The sequence below is a fragment of the Mobula hypostoma genome, chromosome 6, assembly GCF_963921235.1.
Source record: "Mobula hypostoma chromosome 6, sMobHyp1.1, whole genome shotgun sequence".
Taxonomy (NCBI): domain Eukaryota; kingdom Metazoa; phylum Chordata; class Chondrichthyes; order Myliobatiformes; family Myliobatidae; genus Mobula; species Mobula hypostoma.
The window spans coordinates 117,892,499-117,909,395 of record NC_086102.1 but is presented as its reverse complement, the minus strand read 5'-3'; the positions used below and the strand labels follow the sequence as shown (position 1 = coordinate 117,909,395).

At 41.9% G+C, this 16,897-nt stretch overlaps 1 protein-coding gene across 3 annotated transcripts; it reads left to right on the top strand.

The window, feature by feature from the left end:
* Window positions 1-536: 536 nt before the first annotated feature.
* LOC134347628 (cytotoxic T-lymphocyte protein 4-like) lies at window positions 537-15,052 on the top strand. Of its 3 annotated transcripts, none has more exons than XM_063050001.1 (5): window positions 537-742; window positions 8,464-8,820; window positions 11,013-11,101; window positions 14,010-14,071; window positions 14,601-15,052. In XM_063050001.1, the coding sequence occupies exons 1-5, from the start codon at window positions 739-741 to the stop codon at window positions 14,605-14,607; spliced, it is 519 nt and encodes a 172-aa protein (XP_062906071.1). In that variant the 5' UTR covers window positions 537-738; the 3' UTR covers window positions 14,608-15,052. The 3 variants fall into 3 exon arrangements, with proteins under 3 accessions (XP_062906071.1, XP_062906070.1, XP_062906069.1); XM_063049999.1 differs by lacking the exon at window positions 537-742 and adding an exon at window positions 782-976; XM_063050000.1 differs by lacking the exons at window positions 537-742; window positions 14,601-15,052 and adding an exon at window positions 780-976 and having other exon boundaries at window positions 14,010-14,075.
* The last annotated feature ends 1,845 nt before the right edge of the window (window positions 15,053-16,897 follow it).

Genomic DNA, 16,897 nt, shown 5'->3' with positions numbered 1-16,897 from the left:
CCCAACCCGGTGCTGGAGATTCCTCGTCCTGTGCTGGATCGTCCCCATCTGAATGAATCCCCTTGAGTTTCCCCTGAGTTTTGACTAAGGGCTTGGTTCCTTGTTGTGTGGCTCCATTGGTAATATTTATTTGTATTCTCTTTCTCCACTACCGTCGTTTTGCTTCTCTCCCCCACCCCCACCCCGTCTCTCTCACTCACGCACATACACTTCCTTTGCCACTGTCGTTCTCTTTCGTGACGACATTCTCATTCCGTGAATGTTATTCTCCCTCTCCTTTCCAGTGAACATCACACTCATGCTCTCTATCATCTGCCACGATCTCTTTCTGCTCTTATTTTCCACACTGTTTTTCATTCATAGTGTCTATTACAAACCACTTCATTTTTTCTCTCTCTCCCCCCCTTCCCCCCTCTCCCCCCCTCCCTTTCTGTCTCTGTCTCCAATAGTCTTAGGTTTCTCAGTTATAAAACTATAATCTATTATTTTCTGTTAGGTTCTCTTTCCTTCCTACTGCCTGGCACATCTCCCCCCTCCGTTGATTTTCCATCACACCCTTTCTCACATGCGTTTTCCATCAAATACTCTCTGTCACTCTTTATCACGTTTTTTATTTGCATCTTCTGGCAAGCCATCGTGAGTGAAGGAGCGCTGAATTAATTGTGGGCCAGTTCGGCAGCGGAGGCTCTTCCCTCCAGTATAAACTCGTGGCGCAGCACAACATACCGTGACGGCTGAATGGGTTAGTAAGGGAAATGAGAGTCTTACCATCAATACTTCCTTTACAGACTGCAATTTCCGAAACTCGCAATTTCCTTTTTGCGCATCATATCTTATTAAATCAAAGACTCCTCCACAGCCCCGTTCACTAGAAGCGAACAGCGGATAGGACCGAGATCTTCAGACTAAATGGAGCGTGTCTACTGTCTACTCTTCTTGGCTCTCTTTTGGAATCACAAGTCTGTGAGGGCGAGTGGTAAGAGTATACTGAATTCTCCCCCTAGACAAGCCATTAATTCTATTTCCATTGCAGTTGTCTAATATTCACTGATCGGTCTGCCCTGCCGGGAGCGGTTAGTCTGGCGGACACGCCGCTCAGATTTGCGGAAAGCCGACTTTTCCTTTGGATAAAATAGAAGGACAGATGCACCGCGTCAGAATGAAACACAAGCAGGAATTGATGGAAACGCTTCGCAGATGGCAGTATCTGTGGAAGCAAGAACAAAGCGTTGCCCCGGCACATGGGAGCCTGTTTCTCTCTCCACAGATACTACTTGATAGCTGAATGTTAACAGCATTTTCTGTTTTATTTCCGAGTTGCAGCTTTTTTTTAAATTTCCACACAGAAGACTGGAAACCTAATACTACTAAACCCAAAACAGGATTTAGATTTCTTTAAGTGCTGCTTTGATCTAACACTTGCAGTGTTCTGGACTGCAAGCTCAGGAAAGTAACAGAATAAACTTACTGGGCTAACAAGCAGTATTCTAGACCATTGACACAGTGGCATAGGTTCAGCATTTGGGGAATAGTCAAGTAATTAATGCCTAGATGGAGCACTGCGGTTATGTGGAGAGATTGAGTAGGCTGGGGTTGTTTTCTCTGAAGTGGGGGAGGTTGGTGGGTGAAATATTGGAGGTATATACATAAAATTATGAGGGAGTTAGAAAGGACAGTAAAAAAAAATTGGTGGTTGTATCTATGTCAAGAGAGCATAGGTTTAAGGAGAGAGCATTTTTTTAGGGGACCCAAGGTGATACTCCCCCCACAGAGGGTGGTCAGAATCTGGAATGTGCTGCTGAGGAGGTGATGGAGGGAGATACCCTTATGGCATTTATAAAACAGGTAGAAAAGTACCTGGGTTGTACAGGCTTAAAAAGCTACATATCTAATGTTAGTGAATATGCTGAGTAGAACCAGGCAGAACAGATATTGCAAGCTGAAGGTTCTGTTCCTGGGCTGTACAGCTCTAAAATGCTGATTCTATTTGTGAGAAAACAGTAAGCACCAAAGTACCTAATCATTGGAAAACCCAACAGCTTCACTTTTTCCCTGAAGTACATTAAATCTGTCACCCCTACCCAGTCTGGTCTATGTCGACTTCAGACCAGCTATGTGCCTCTGCAATTTACAGACGGGTAGGGGTTGACACTAAATACCAGCAATGTCAGTGATATCCATGCCCCTATAAATTAATCTTTACTTTTAAATAATGTGACCAGATAATTATTTTTGGTTGTTGTTTGTGGGGTGGAAATGGATCCCCAGGGGTTTTAAGTATGTCACCCAGATTGCAGGATGGATGCTGGGAAATGTTTTCCAATAGTGGACGGCATGACTGGAATCTTCCCGCAGCTACTATCAGGCAAGAGGTTACAGAATCCTGATGTTCTGCATCATCAGGTTCAAGAAGAGCTAATCCACCTCGACATTCAGTTCCGGAACCAACCGGCACAATCAAATTACTACACTCGGGCCACTTTGATTACTTTACACTAAAGTAAACTTTGTTTCCTTTTTTTTTGTTCTAATTGTGTTCTTGTAAATATGTTCTTTCTTGTAAAAATGTGTACAAATTATCTTTATGATTTTCCCATAAATGCTACATGTAGATGTTATGTGCCTGTAATGATGATGCAAGTAAGTTTTTAATTGCACTTGTGCAGATGACAATAAACTCAACTTAGTTAACGAATCTAGAAAAGCACAGCGTAATTACCAGGAAGAGCTAAGTTTCTTTAGATAAACATGTTTTACTGGCAAATGGAAGAATTGAAACAAGGAATGGGAAGTGACTGGAATATAAAAAAATTATAACACTGAAGGAGACAATAAGCCTATTGTGAATGTGCGGTTTAAAAGGGTTTTTGTCTTTAACACCCTTTCAGGTACAGGGTTGTGTACCCTAAAACCTGCTGAATGAAGAGGACTTTCCTATTTCCCCTTGAATAATTACTTTCAGCCTATGTCCTCTGGTGTCTCGTCCCTCCACTAAGACACGAAAGAGAGTGGTGAGGATCCTGATGAAGGGTCTCAGCCCAAAACATTGACTCGTTATTCCTTTCCATAGGTGCTATTTAATCTGCTAATCTGCAGCATTTTGTGTGTGTCACTCTGGACTCCAGCATCTGCAGAATCTCTTGTGTTTAGGACAGAATCTGTCCTTGAGCCTGGCCAAGAGAAAATGACAAGACGGGAGGAATCTTTAATTATATTGGCTGTGAAGAGAATAAGTTGTAGAGCCAGACGGAAATAGAAGTGTGCTTATGGAATAAATGGGGTTGCTTGCTGGGGAGCCAGAATGATGTCTTCCATGTATTTATAAGTACAAAGTCCACATTTCTCAACATCCTCTCATTAATTGTTCATATCTTTTCTTACTGCACCTCCACAAAAGTATTAGCTTGCAGTTCTCTGGATCAAAAGCACTGGTTCACACCTTTCTGCATTAAATTAACATTAATTCACAATTATTTGGTTTGCATTAACATTTAAACCTTTTCCAATTTACTAGACCATAAAGTGTAAGGGCCATAATGAGGTAGTTTGGGAGATTACTGAGCAGATCAATAGATTCCACCAGTCTATACACTATACTGGGCAGATTAATGGGAATATATGAACAAATCCCTACAAATATTTTGGTGGTTTAATGTCAATATCCCACTGTTTAACCCTATTTCAAGACGGGCAAACTAAGATCACAATCTAAAAAGGTATTATTTAAAAGTCTGAGCACTGACCAGAAAATGAAGTATAGTTTTTGAGGTAATGCTCCCCACCATTGAGCACATCTTTGAGGAGCACTGCTACTTGAGAGCAGCATCGAGACAGCAGCACCATCATCAAGGAACACACCACCCAGCCCCGCTTTCTTGTTTCTGCCACTGGGAAAGAGGTACAGGAGCCGTAGGTCCCCCCCACCAGGTTCAAGAACAGTTATTACCCTTCAACCATCAGGCTCCTGAACCAGTGTGGATAACTCAAGTCTAAACTGATTGCACAACCTAGAGATAAATTTTCAAGGTCTCTGCAATTCATATTCTCTGTATTATTTATTTATTTATTCATTCATTATCTTTGTATTTGCACAGATCGACTTCTTTTGCACATTGGTTGTTTGTCAGTCTTTATGTGTAGTTTTTCATTTATTCTATTGTATTTTTTTTTCTAATAGTACAGCACATTACAGGCCCTTCAGCCCACAATGTTGTGCCAACCCTCAAACCCTGCCTCCCATATAACCCCCCACCTTAAATTCCTCCATATACCTGTCTATCAGTCTCTTAAACTTCACTAGTGTATCTGCCTCCACCACTGACTCAGGCAGTGCATTCCATGCACCAACCACTCTCTGAGTGAAAAACATTCCTCTAATATCCCCCTTGAACTTCCCACCCCTTACCTTAAAGCCATATCCTCTTGTATTGAGCAGTGGTGCCCTGGGGAAGAGGCGCTAGCTATCCACTCTATCTATTCCTCTTATTATCTTGTACACCTCTATCATGTCTCCTCTCATCCTCCTTCTCTCCAAAGAATAAAGCCCTAGTTCCCTCAATCTCTGATCATAATGCAAACTCTCTAAACCAGGCAGCATCCTGGTAAATTTCCTCTGTACCCTTTCCAATGCTTCCACATCCTTCCTACAGTGAGGCGACCAGAACTGGACACAATACTCCAAGTGTGGCCTAACCAGAGTTTTATAGAGCTGCATCATTACATTGCGACTCTTAAACTCTATCCCTCGACTTATGAAAGCTAACACCCCATAAGCTTTCTTATTTCTCTATTCTACTGTGAATCCCCGCAGGAAAATGGATTGCAGGCTAATATATGGTGACAGATACTTACTTTCATATTTACTTTGAACTTCAATAAGTAAAACACTGTGACTTCTGAACCAAGGATGGAGACTGTGGAATAGGCAACTCTACAACAGAAAACTCAATTAGTCAGCTATGAAACAAGGAGCCCATTACTTCGCCCCCACCTCCAACTCACAAAAGAAAGAAAAAGTTCTGATGATTGTAATCTGTAAAATTGTTGCTGTCTGGGTAAACAATTTGTTCTGAGATGATTAATATAAGTTATCTATGCTGAAGTAGTCCAACGGATGTGCACTGTCAAAGAATTTCACCTAATTAGGGTTTAGAAACCAATCCTGGGCTGTCAGCACAAAATAAATGATGAGTCTTTCTGTATACAGTGAGCAATTTTTAAATAGTGAATTCAGTTTCTCATTCCACAGATAATGCCCGACCTGCTGTTGTTCCCGGCTGTCTCTGTTTTTATTTCTGAATTTCCAGAATCTGTGTTTGTTTGGTTTTGCACCCTTTCATTGGACCCCTCCTGTGGAACTTCTGATTTCTTTGTTTCGTGTGTCACTGACAGGCAGATGTTGTTTTTATCTGTGGCTGCAGAGGCTTGGTTGCATGAGTAGGTGAATTCAGTGAGTTCTCACGATGTTTATTCCCCTGCCTGTCAGAGTATTGAGTGGCGGGTACACAGAAAGTCAGCCTGACTCTGCTTTCACCAAACATATGTTCACCATGCCCTCCCTAGATCAGGGAGCAATGACCAATTACAAAATTCACTCAATGTGTAGCAATCCTGCTCTGGATTTGGGTAGGCACAGGTTCCACAGCAATTTCTGATTTCAACATTTATGAGAGATTTGGATGGGGAGGGTATAGAGGTTATGGTCCTGTGTAGATCAATGGGGATAGTTTGGCATGGACTAGATGGGCTGATGGTCTGGGTTTCTGAGCTATAGTGCTCTAAGACTCTATGAACTGGGCACCACACAGCTGTAGATAGATGCACGAATCTAGTTCCATACTACCCTATTGATGGTGCTGTCTTTCTAATGTGACATTAAACTGAGCCCATGTTCGCTCTCTCAAGATGAGGAAGATTTCATGAGGTTATTTCTCAGAAAAGCAGGGGATTTTCCTCATTACTTTCTCCTCACTTGTTAGCCAAAAAAAAAACAGATTGTATGTTTCTTATCACACATCAACTACTGAGACATCTCTTTATACAAAAGCCTGATTCATTTTTTCATATTGAGAGTGTGCTCGGAGGTGAAATGTGCCTCTGCACCCTCCCACTCAGTCTCTCTCTATTCCTTTCTACCAGGTGTTCGTAGCTTCGGTTTCTCCCTTTTTGGACACATTCTGTACGAACCATCTGCCTTTGCTTCTTGCCAAGCTTTCATGACCATTACCTGAGACCCTCATGCCCCACACAGAACTTCCAAAAGCAGATAGGTTGACTTCAGCCACCCAGTGGGTTCATTTGAGCCTCTCACCTTTCCCAAATGGTATTTTTAAAATAAGAATAAATAAGGCTCTTGAACAAACCTCTTGTATGATAAAGCTAAACTCTTGATCTCATAACCTACCTCATCGTACTCTTTGTGCTTCATCTGTTTCCCTGCACTGTACTTTCTCTGTAACTGTAACACTATAATACTGCATTCTATTATTGCTTTTCCTTATTACCACCTACTTATACTGATGAAAGGAATGCTCTAATTGGATTAAAAGATTCAAAGTACATTTTTGTTGAAGTATGTATGCAGTATACAACCCTAATATTCATCTTCCCCACAGACATTCACAAAACGAAGAACCACGCGACCGACCCATTCAAAGAAAAACATCAAACGTCAAACCCCCCCCCACCCCACGTACAAAAATATCGTACAAATAGCAACAAAAAAAAAGCAAGCAAAAACACAGAATATAAAAACACAAAATCAAAAGATCATGTGAGGCTTTTTCCCAGGGCTGAAATGGCTAACATCAAGGGACATAGTTTTAAGGTGTTTGGAAATAGGTACAAGGGGAATGTCAGAGGTAATTTTTTCCACACAGAGAGTGGTGGAAGTGAGGAATACGCTGCCAGTGATGGTGATAGAAGCGGATACAATAGGGTCTTTTAAGAGATTCTTAGATAGGTACATGAAACTTAGGAAAATAGAGGGCTCTGCGGTAGGGAAATTACTAGGCAGCTTCTGGAGTAGGTTACATGGTCGGCTCAACATTGTGGACTGAAGGGCCGTAATGTGCTGTAAATTTCTATGTTCTAAAAGGCATATTTTGGTATAATTCAGCTCAGTGTTCATTATTGCTCCGATTCAAATATCGCCAAAAAGTAGTCACAAAAATGAGCGACCAGAACTAGAATTAGAAACTAGAACTCATTATAAACCTGAATTAGAGTCCAAATTAGAATCCGCATTGATTAAACCCTGATCCAGTACCATCCGCCGACAGCATCGAGGGAGAGAGAGATCACTCAAACACAAGGACCTTCCCTTGGGAGAGGCAAGCGAGAGACCACCACATGCAGACACCTTCTCGGCAGCAGCGAGCGAGAGGCTGTCAGATGGCGCTGAACGCTCGCTCGCCCTTCGCACCCGCCTTTATCATTCCAATCTTCCTCGGTGCTGAGATCAGCAAGAGATGGCGTCAATCGTGGGCTCCTGCCCTCCACGCCACATGCTTCTGCTCACAGCCCCGTGGAACCCTCTCAGAGACAGCAAAGCACCAGATCGCCCAATCGACCTGAAAACCCAGTGCCAGGTAACAGGCTCCAAAAGCAGCAGAAAACTGCATTTGAAATAAAAAGAAGGCGGACAAGAAGTAAAAGGAATTGCTTCGTGCACTGTCTTGAGGATGACGCTTTTCATAGTGTTGTTCGCTGGCGCCATCTTCTTCCAGCGTACAAATAATGTTTTTGCTGTATCTCGATACATGTGATAATAATAAGCAATTAACAACCAGTTGAGGTGTATTAACTAAATAGCATGTAAAGTGTGTGTAAACTCAGACAGGTTTATAAATGGTATACACAGAATCCTGGAGGATGAACTCAGCAAGTCTGGCAGCAACTATGGAAAGGAGTAAAGAGTTTCTATCTCAGGGTGGGACCCTTCATCAGGACCCCACTATCTGGTGAAGCAAATCTTGATGAAGGTCCCAGCCTGAAATGTCCATGGATGCTGCCTGACTTGTTGACAACATCATTTTGTGTATGCTGATCTGGATTTCCAGCATATGCAGAACCTCTTGTGTCTATAAATGGCATGATCATTTGTAAATAGATAATGGGATACTTACTCATTATGGCACAGAAGGAGGTTGTTTCCCCATTAAGTCCTCGCCAGCCCTGACAGATCATTCCTCCTCTCCTTATTTCCCTGTAACTTGTTCTCTCTCACAAGCCCATCAACATCCCTTTTGATTCTTTTGGCTCTACCTGCTCTAACAGGCTATCCTACAGGGGCCAATTAGTCTACCAGTACATCTCTGAGAAGCCAGGGAAGTGTTCAGGCTCCATGATTCCTGGCTGGTCACTGGATGTTGAGGTAGCAGCACTACCCATTGCAACATCAATTGTAATGAACATAATAATTCCATCCAAGTGAATGTTTTTCCTTTCCTTCTCTCCTCATAGAGCTGAATGTTTCTCAGCCTGCATGGCTGGGTGTTTCAAGCACAGGCCAGCCTGCTCTGGAATGCATGCACAACTCCGCAAATAACGCCGAGCTGAAACTAACAATTCTCAAAGGGAATAACAAGCTTACTGTTTGCTCTGGTACCACAACTGCAACGGGGCAGTTTATCAGCTCAAGTGAACTCCTTCGCTGTCACTTTGAACGGATCCCAAACAAAGTCTCCGTCATGATACTTGGACTGAACTCTTCATTAGTTGATAATTATTACTGCATGGTTGAGAAATTGTATCCTCCACCTTATGAATCCAGCCTTGGAAATGGTACACTCATCTACATCAGAGCAGAAGACATGAAATGTGAGGACATTTTCTTATTAATATTGGTTTTCTTTTGTGTTAATCTGAGTGTTCGTCAGCATGAGGCAAATCAATTGAACCCTTTTAATTTAATATTCCTGGAGTGACTATCAGAGTGCAAGTACAATTAAATTAGATAGAGAATTAAGTTCTTCATTGTTCCAATAGCACTAAATGGCCACTTTATTGGGTATATATGTACACTTGCTTGTTAATGCAAATATATAATTAGAAAATCATGTGGCTCCAAAACAATGCATAAAAGATGCAGATATGGTCAAGAGGTTCAGTTACTGTTCAAGCCAAACATCAGAATAGGGAAGAAAAGTGATATAAATTATTTTGACAATGGAATGATTGTTGGTGCTAGATGGGGTGGTTTGAGTATATCAGAATCTGCTGATCTCCTATGATTTTCAAGCACAACATTCCCTAGAGTTTCCAGTGAAAAACAAAAACAAAAAATCCAGTGAGTGGCAGTCGTTAGGTGAAAATGCCTTGTTAATGAGAGAGGTTGAAGGAGAACAGCTAGACTGATTCAAGCCGACAGGAAGGTGGAAGTAACTCAGATAACCAGGTGTCACCACAGTGGTGTGCAGTAGAGAATTTCTGAAAGCACAACATGTCAGACCTTGAAGTAGGTGGAGTACAGCAACAGAAAATCAGGAGGTACCTAATAATGTGGCCACTGAGTGGATATTCCACAGCCACACCTCCAGGAAATGCCCTCCTGAAGTACAGATGTGGTGCTTATCCCTTCCCCACACCGTCTGTCATTTTGTCTGGAAGGCTGCTGCCAAACTAGATGTTGTTTATGTTTCTGGACACAGATATCAACATCAAGTTGAAGGTGTTTAGTCAGGCCTTTAAAATTTAATTTTGACCATAAGACAAAGGAGGAGAATTTGGCCATTCGGCCCATCAAATCTGCACCACCATTCTGTCATGGCTGATTTGTTACCCCTCTCGGCCACATTCTTCTGCCTTCTCCCCATAACCTTTGACACCTTTACTAATCAAGAACCTATCAATCTCCTCTTGAAGGATGCCCAATAACTTGGTCTTCGCAATGAATTCCACAGATTAACCATCCTCTGGCTAAATTTGTTGAGAACGATTAATTCAATTGAACTAAATTGATTTCTAACTCTAGATTTTAGCTTCCATTAAAAGAGTGAATTCCAGAATCATTAATAACTTTGTCTTGATAAGTCAATTCGTATTACAGGAAGTTCCTGACAATAACGTTGACTTACTTAGGCTCTCCTCTTGCTCTCCTTCAATTACACTTGATTATCCTGAGTAGTTTTATTTGTAATTCTAAATTTTCCTGTGGAGCTTTGGTCACTTGCAAAAGCGCACTAGTCTTTGAATTAAATTACAACTGCAATGTGCCAACTCTTTGAGATTTTTCGACCAAATGTACATTAGTTGACAAAAGGCTATGATCTGAAGGCAGCTGCAGAGACTTGAATTTATAAATTCTAGGCTTCCACTGTTGTGTAATAAGGAAGTAAACACAATTGGAGGCGCAGTATTTTGGATGCCATGGGATAACAGTGAGGAAGGAGATTACTTCGTTAGGATCAAATCACCTTTTGATCTGAAAAAGTTAGGCTTTGTTTTCCCACAAAAGTGAGTTTGCTTCAAGTGTCTTCACAGGATGGGAGGAAGAAGAGAAAGGAGAAGCACAAAATAAGTACCACTCTTTAACTTGCCAATCAAACAAGCTAGTATTATGACTCTTCTTTGCCTAGCATATTTATCCCAAAATCTGGATGCCCATTCTCCAGTGACCATGAACCTCCGTCTATACAAAGCAGTTGCCCCAGAATCCATGATCAGTTAAGGGCAAGAGTTTGCTATTTATACCATGCACAACCTGGTAAAAGTGTTCTCCAATTTTGTACCCGGGCTCCAATACTGAGGTTATTTCACTTTGCTTTAGATTCTCATACCTGAAGGAAGAGCATTCCCTTTTTGGCTGCAGGAATCCCCTAACCCCTTTGGTTAATTCAGTAGGAAACTGCACTCTTTTGAAGACAACTCCGAAGCTTAATAGGGAGTGAGGTTTTGTGGAAAAGTGGTGCAAGGGACAGAATTTCCCTGCCTTGGTTCCATTAAGATTGACACAACTGAGATGACCAAATCTCCAAAGTGCTTGCAATTCATGATGTTTTATTGTATTTCAGGTTCTCGGTTTCCCTTCTTCCTGATCGTGGGCATTCTAATGCTTCTGCTTCTAATCTGCTTAGTTTCCACCATCATTCTGATAACCAAAGTAAGTGGAAAAGAAAATATTCTGATTGCTTGCTTAAGCAGAGATGAGCCAAGGGTGCTTTATTGACTCGGTGTATACTTCCCTCTGCCTCAGGTTGGCAGCCATTCTCCCCTCTCTCCACCTCCACCAGACAGAAGATATTGAAGTTTGACAACACACAGCACTGGGCTCAAGCACAGTTTCCATCCTGCCATTATAAGACTCTTAAACAAATGTTTTTATGATAAAGATGAACTCTTGATCTCTTGGCCTACCTCACCATGGCCCTTGTATGCCTTTATTAGGTACTCTAGAGACTGCTGTGCGTGAAAATCACAGATCAGCAGTTTATGAGATACCTCAACCACCCCATGTGGCACCAACCATCATTACAGGTCTGAAACATTGACTGTTCACTCTTTCCCATAGATGCTACCTGATCTGCTGAGTTCCTCCAGGATTTTGTGTGTGTTGCCTAAATTACTTAGCATGACTTTTCATGTTACCTGTGTCAGAAGGTTTGATAATAGTTATCCCGGGGAGTTGGGGGTGGGGGGGAATTAAATTATTTATGGAAATAGACATCTGGAGCTGTCTTGTTTCGACACCAATGAAATTCAACAATTCCTCTTTTCCATTTGGAATTTTGATCCCAACCTTATCCAGCCCTATTTGACAAAGATAGAACATAGAACATAACAGCATAGTGCAGGCGCTTCAATATTGGGCCAACCTTTTAACCTACTCTAAGATCAATCTAACCCCTCCTACATAGCTCTCCATTTTTCTATCATTCATGTGCCTATCTAGGAGTTTCTTAACTGCCCCTAATGTACCTCCTCTATCACCACTCCTGACAGGATGTTCTACTCACTCACCACTCTCTGTGTAAAAAACATACCTCTGATATCCCCCTATACTTTCCTCCATTCACATTAAAATTACGCCTTCCTGGTATTAGCCATTTTCGCTCTGGGAAAAAGTATCTGGTTACCCATTCTATCTATGCTGCTTATCATCTTGTACGCCTCTATTAAGTCACCTCACATCCTCCTTTGCTCCAAAGAGAAAAGCCCTAACTCACTCAACTTATTTTCATAAGACATGCCTCGCAGTTCTTGAACTCAGTCCCCCAACTAATGAAAGCCAGCACACCATACACCTTCTTAACAACCCTATCAACCTGCATGGCAACCTTGAGGGATCTATAGACGTGGAGCCCAAGATCACGCTGTTTCTCCACACTGCCAAGGATCCTGCCTTTAACCCTATACTGTGTTTTCAAATTCAACTTCCCAAAATGAATCACTTCACACTTTTCCGGGTAGAATCCATCTGCACTGTTGAACTCTGTCCATCTGCTGAGCCAGCAGTTTAGATCAGACTATGCCAAATGATCTTAACATCACAGGCCTTGAAATATGACTGGCTACAGCCACTCTTCCCACACTTACCCACATCTCCGTGGTTCGGGTGCCTGTGAATTATTATTCTCTCTCCACTGAAGGCTGGAAGGATGGCGGGATGGAGGGGAACATTGGCTGTGGAGCTCATAGTCCAAGACCCTGTTCACCCATTGACTGAAGTTCAGGAATTCCTCTCCCAGGACATTCCCAAAACTCTCCTGCCCTGCTCATTCCCATCCATCCAAGAGATGACAACAGAACTGTAAGTCAGGGGGTGGGGGGAAGGGAAGGTCAAGTCTAAAAGGAGAAAGGGTATCTTTTCCCTCAATCCTGAAGTCTTACTACTCATGATGATTTAGAATATCAAACAGTACAGCAGTACATGATCCTGTTGGACCCTGAGGTTAATTTAAACACCACATCTGCGCACAAGTGATCTATATTCCTCTATTCATGCCTGTCAAAATGCCTCTCTTAAATATTGCTACTGGATCTGCAACCGCCACCTCTCCTGACAGCATGTTTCGGGTGCCTACACCGTTCTTCCTGTAAAATGACTTGCCATGTAAATCTCCTTCAAATTTTCCCCTTCTCACATTAAAGCTATCCTCTCTATAATTTAACATCTCCAACCTGGGAAAAAGACCCTGACTCTGCTTATATCTCTCATAGTTATAGAAACATAGAAAATATACAGCACAATACAGGCCCTTCGGCCCACAAAGCTGTGCCGAACATGTCCCTACCTTAGAACACCTAGGCTTTACCCATAGCCCTCTATTTTTCTAAGCTCCATGTAGCCATCCAGGAGTCTTTTGAAAGACCCTATCGTATCTGCCTCCACCACCGTCGCTGGCAGCCCATTCCACACACTCACCACTCTCTGTGTAAAAAAACTTACCCCTGACATCTGCTCAGTACCTACTTCCAAGCACCTTCAGCTGTGCTCTCTCATGCTAGCCATTTCAGCCCTGGGGAAAAGCCTCTGACTATCCACACGACCAATGCCTCTCATTATCTTGTACACCTCTATCAGGTCACCTCTCATCCTCCGTCGCTCCAAGGAGAAAAGGCCAAGTTCATTGAACCTATTCTCATAAGGTATGCTCCCCAATCCAGGCAGCATCCTTGTAAATCTCCTCTGCACCCTTTCTATAGTTTCCACATCCTTCCTGTAGTGAGTTGACCAGAACTGAGCACAGTACTCCAAGTGGGGTCTGACCAGTGTTCTACATAGCTGCAACATTACCTCTTTGCTCTTAAACTCAATCCCACGATTGATGAAGGCCAATGCACTGTATGCCGCCTTAACCACAGAGTCTAGTAACATAATATTTACATTGGTGTTTCAATATCCTTCGTTGTGGGGCTTCATGCATCTATCTTCTCCAACGCCCTATTTCCTTTGCCCCATCAATAAGATCTTTCCCTCATCTGAAGATGCAACTTTAATGAAAATCATTGTTTTTCTTGAACCAGTTGCAATACTAATTTTGTTAAATGTGTCTCTCTTCTTCCTGCAGAAAAAAGTGAAGAAGACCAACGTGAACCCTGTGTACGAGCAGATGGCACCCACCAGAGGGAGGTAAGCACAGTAGAACAGACACCAAAACCACTAATCCTTCATACATCTTCTGAATTAAAAAATATGATAAGCAGGTAAATACATGGCAGTAATTACATTTCACAAAAGATTAATATGTTAAGGTTTGGGCTAAATCCCAACTCAAAGATAAAAAGATTTGCTTTATTTGTCACATGTACCGTACATTGCAACATCAAAGCATACAGTGAAATGCATTGCTTACCTCTACAACCAACACAGTCCGAGGATGTGGTGGGGGCAGCCCACAAGAGTCATCTTGCTTCAAGCACCAACGTAGTATGGTCGCGACTTACTAACCCCAAACGCTAATGTGGGAGGAATGTGGAGCAGCTGGCGGAACCCCACACAGTCACTGAGAGAACATGCAGGCAGGCGGCAACCGCTGGCGCTCTAAGCGGCTATGCTAATTGCTGTGCTACCGTGCCGCACTTACTAAAGAGAATAAGACAAGAAATTGAAAATAAGATGAAAATAATTTTCAACTGTATTATTTTTGTTTGGTGTTCAGAAAATAAAATGGTGATGCAGGCTGATGGAGAAGCGGTACGACACAACCTACATGTACACAGCTAACAATTCTGGGAAGCACACAACTACAGTTCCACGATGAATTTGATTGCAAATCCTACCTGTGATTCGGTACCTGTTGGAATTGATTGGAGGATTGTGAGATCCAGCTCTTCACCATATGATGATCTTCAGGAGTGATGCTGTGCATAGTGTAAAATATAGCTCACGCAAGTTACCAAACTGCCACGACAGAGGGCTGCCACCACCGTACGGGATACAAATGGGATTTTGTTTGAGTTGGGAGGTGGGTGTAGGGTAATAACTTTGATGTATCACTGGCTGTCTGTTCAGCGTGACTATGCTTCATGCTCTGGTTATGCAAAATTAAAGGTCGTCCCCTGAGTTTGTTTGGGGACACTTTCATGATGATACTACCTGATCTGCAAGTGTTGGCACTTTTTTCCTGTTTCTATTTGTAATTAAAAAGTATTGTATGTTAAACTCGAAGTTCTCTTTCTTCTTTTAAAAAAATACACTTAGTGGCCACTTTATTAGGTACAGTTGAAGTCAGAAGTTTACATACTCCTTAGCGAAATACATTTAAACTCAGTTTTTCACAATTCCTGGCATTTAATCTTAGAAAACATTCCCTGTCTTAGATCAGTTAGGATCACAAATTTATTTTAAGAATGTGAAATGTCAGAATAATAGTAGAGAGAATGATTTATTTCAGCTTTTATTTCTTTCATCACATTCCCAGTGAGTTAGAAGTTTACATACACTTTGTTAGTATTTGGTAGCATCACCTTTAATTTGCTTAACTTGGGTCAAACATTTTGGGTAGCCTTCCACAAGCTTCTCACAGTAAGTTGCTGGAATTTTGTTCCATTCCTCCAGACAGAACTGATGTAACTGAGTCAGATTTGTAGGCCTCCTTGCTCGCACACGCTTTTTCAGTTCTGCCCACAAATTTTCTATCGGATTGAGGTCAGGGCTTTGTGATGGCCACTCCAATACCTTGACTTTGTTGTCCTTAAGCAATTTTGCCACAACTTTGGAGTTATGCTTGGGGTCATTGTCCGTTTCGAAGACCCATTTGTGACCGATGTCTTGAGATGTTGCTTCAACATATTCACATAATTTTCCTTCCTCATGATGCCATCTATTTTGTGAAGTGCACCAGTCCCTCCTGCAGCAAAGCACCCCCACAACATGATGCTGCCACCCCCATGCTTCATGGATGGGATGGTGTTCTTCAGCTTGCAAGCCTCACCCTTTTTTCCTCCAGACATAACGATGGTCATTATGGCCAAACAGTTCAATTTTTGTTTCATCAGACCAGAGAACATTTCTCCAAAAAGTAAGATCTTTGTCCCCATGAGCACCTGCAAACTGTAGTCTGGCTTTTTAATGGCGGTTTTGGAGCAGTGGCTTCTTCCTTGCTGAGCAGCCTTTCAGGTTATTTTGATATAGGACTTGTTTTACTGTGGATATAGATACTTGTCTACCTGTTTCCTCCAGCATCTTCACAAGGTCCTTTGCTGTTGTTCTGGGATTGATTTGTACTTTTCGCGCCAAGGTATTTTCATATCTAGGAGACAGAATGCATCTCCTTCCTGAGCGGTATGATGGTTGCGTGGTCCCATGGTGTTTATACTTTCGTACTATTTTTTGTACAGATGAACATGGTACCTTCAGGCATTTGGAAATTGCTCCCAAGTATGAACCAGACTTGTGGAGGTCCACAATATTTTTTCTGAGGTCTTGGCTGATTTCTTTTGTTTGTAAACTTCTGACCCACTGGAACTGTGATACAGTCAATTAAAAGTGAAATAATCTGTAAACAATTGTTAGAAAAATTACTTGTGTCATGCACAAAGTAGATGTCCTCAACATCTTGCCAAAACTATAGTTTGCTAATATGAAATCTGTGGAGTGGTTAAACAATAAGTTTTAATGACTTCAACCTAAGTGTATGTAAACTTCCAACTTCAACTCTACACCTATATGCAAATATCTAATTAGCCAATCACGTGGCAGCAATTCAGTGCATAAAAACATGTAGACATTGTCAAGAGGATCAGTTGTTGTTCAGACTAAACATCATGTATATTGCAACATCAAAACCTACAGTGAAATGTACTGTTTACCTCTACAACCAACACAGTCCGAGGAAGAAATGTGGTCTAAGTGACTTTGAACATGGAATGGTTGTAGCTGCTAAATGGGGTAGTCTGAGCACCTCAGAGTTGCTAATATCCTGGGATTTTCACGCACACAAGAATTAACAGAGAA

Coding starts and splice junctions, on each gene's coding strand:
- LOC134347628 (XM_063049999.1), top strand. CDS start 910: ATGGAGCGTGTCTACTGTCTACTCTTCTTGGCTCTCTTTTGGAATCAC. Junction 977..8,463: donor CAAGTCTGTGAGGGCGAGTG/GTAAGAGTATAC, acceptor CTCTCCTCATAG/AGCTGAATGTTTCTCAGCCT. Junction 11,102..14,009: donor CCATCATTCTGATAACCAAA/GTAAGTGGAAAA, acceptor TTCTTCCTGCAG/AAAAAAGTGAAGAAGACCAA.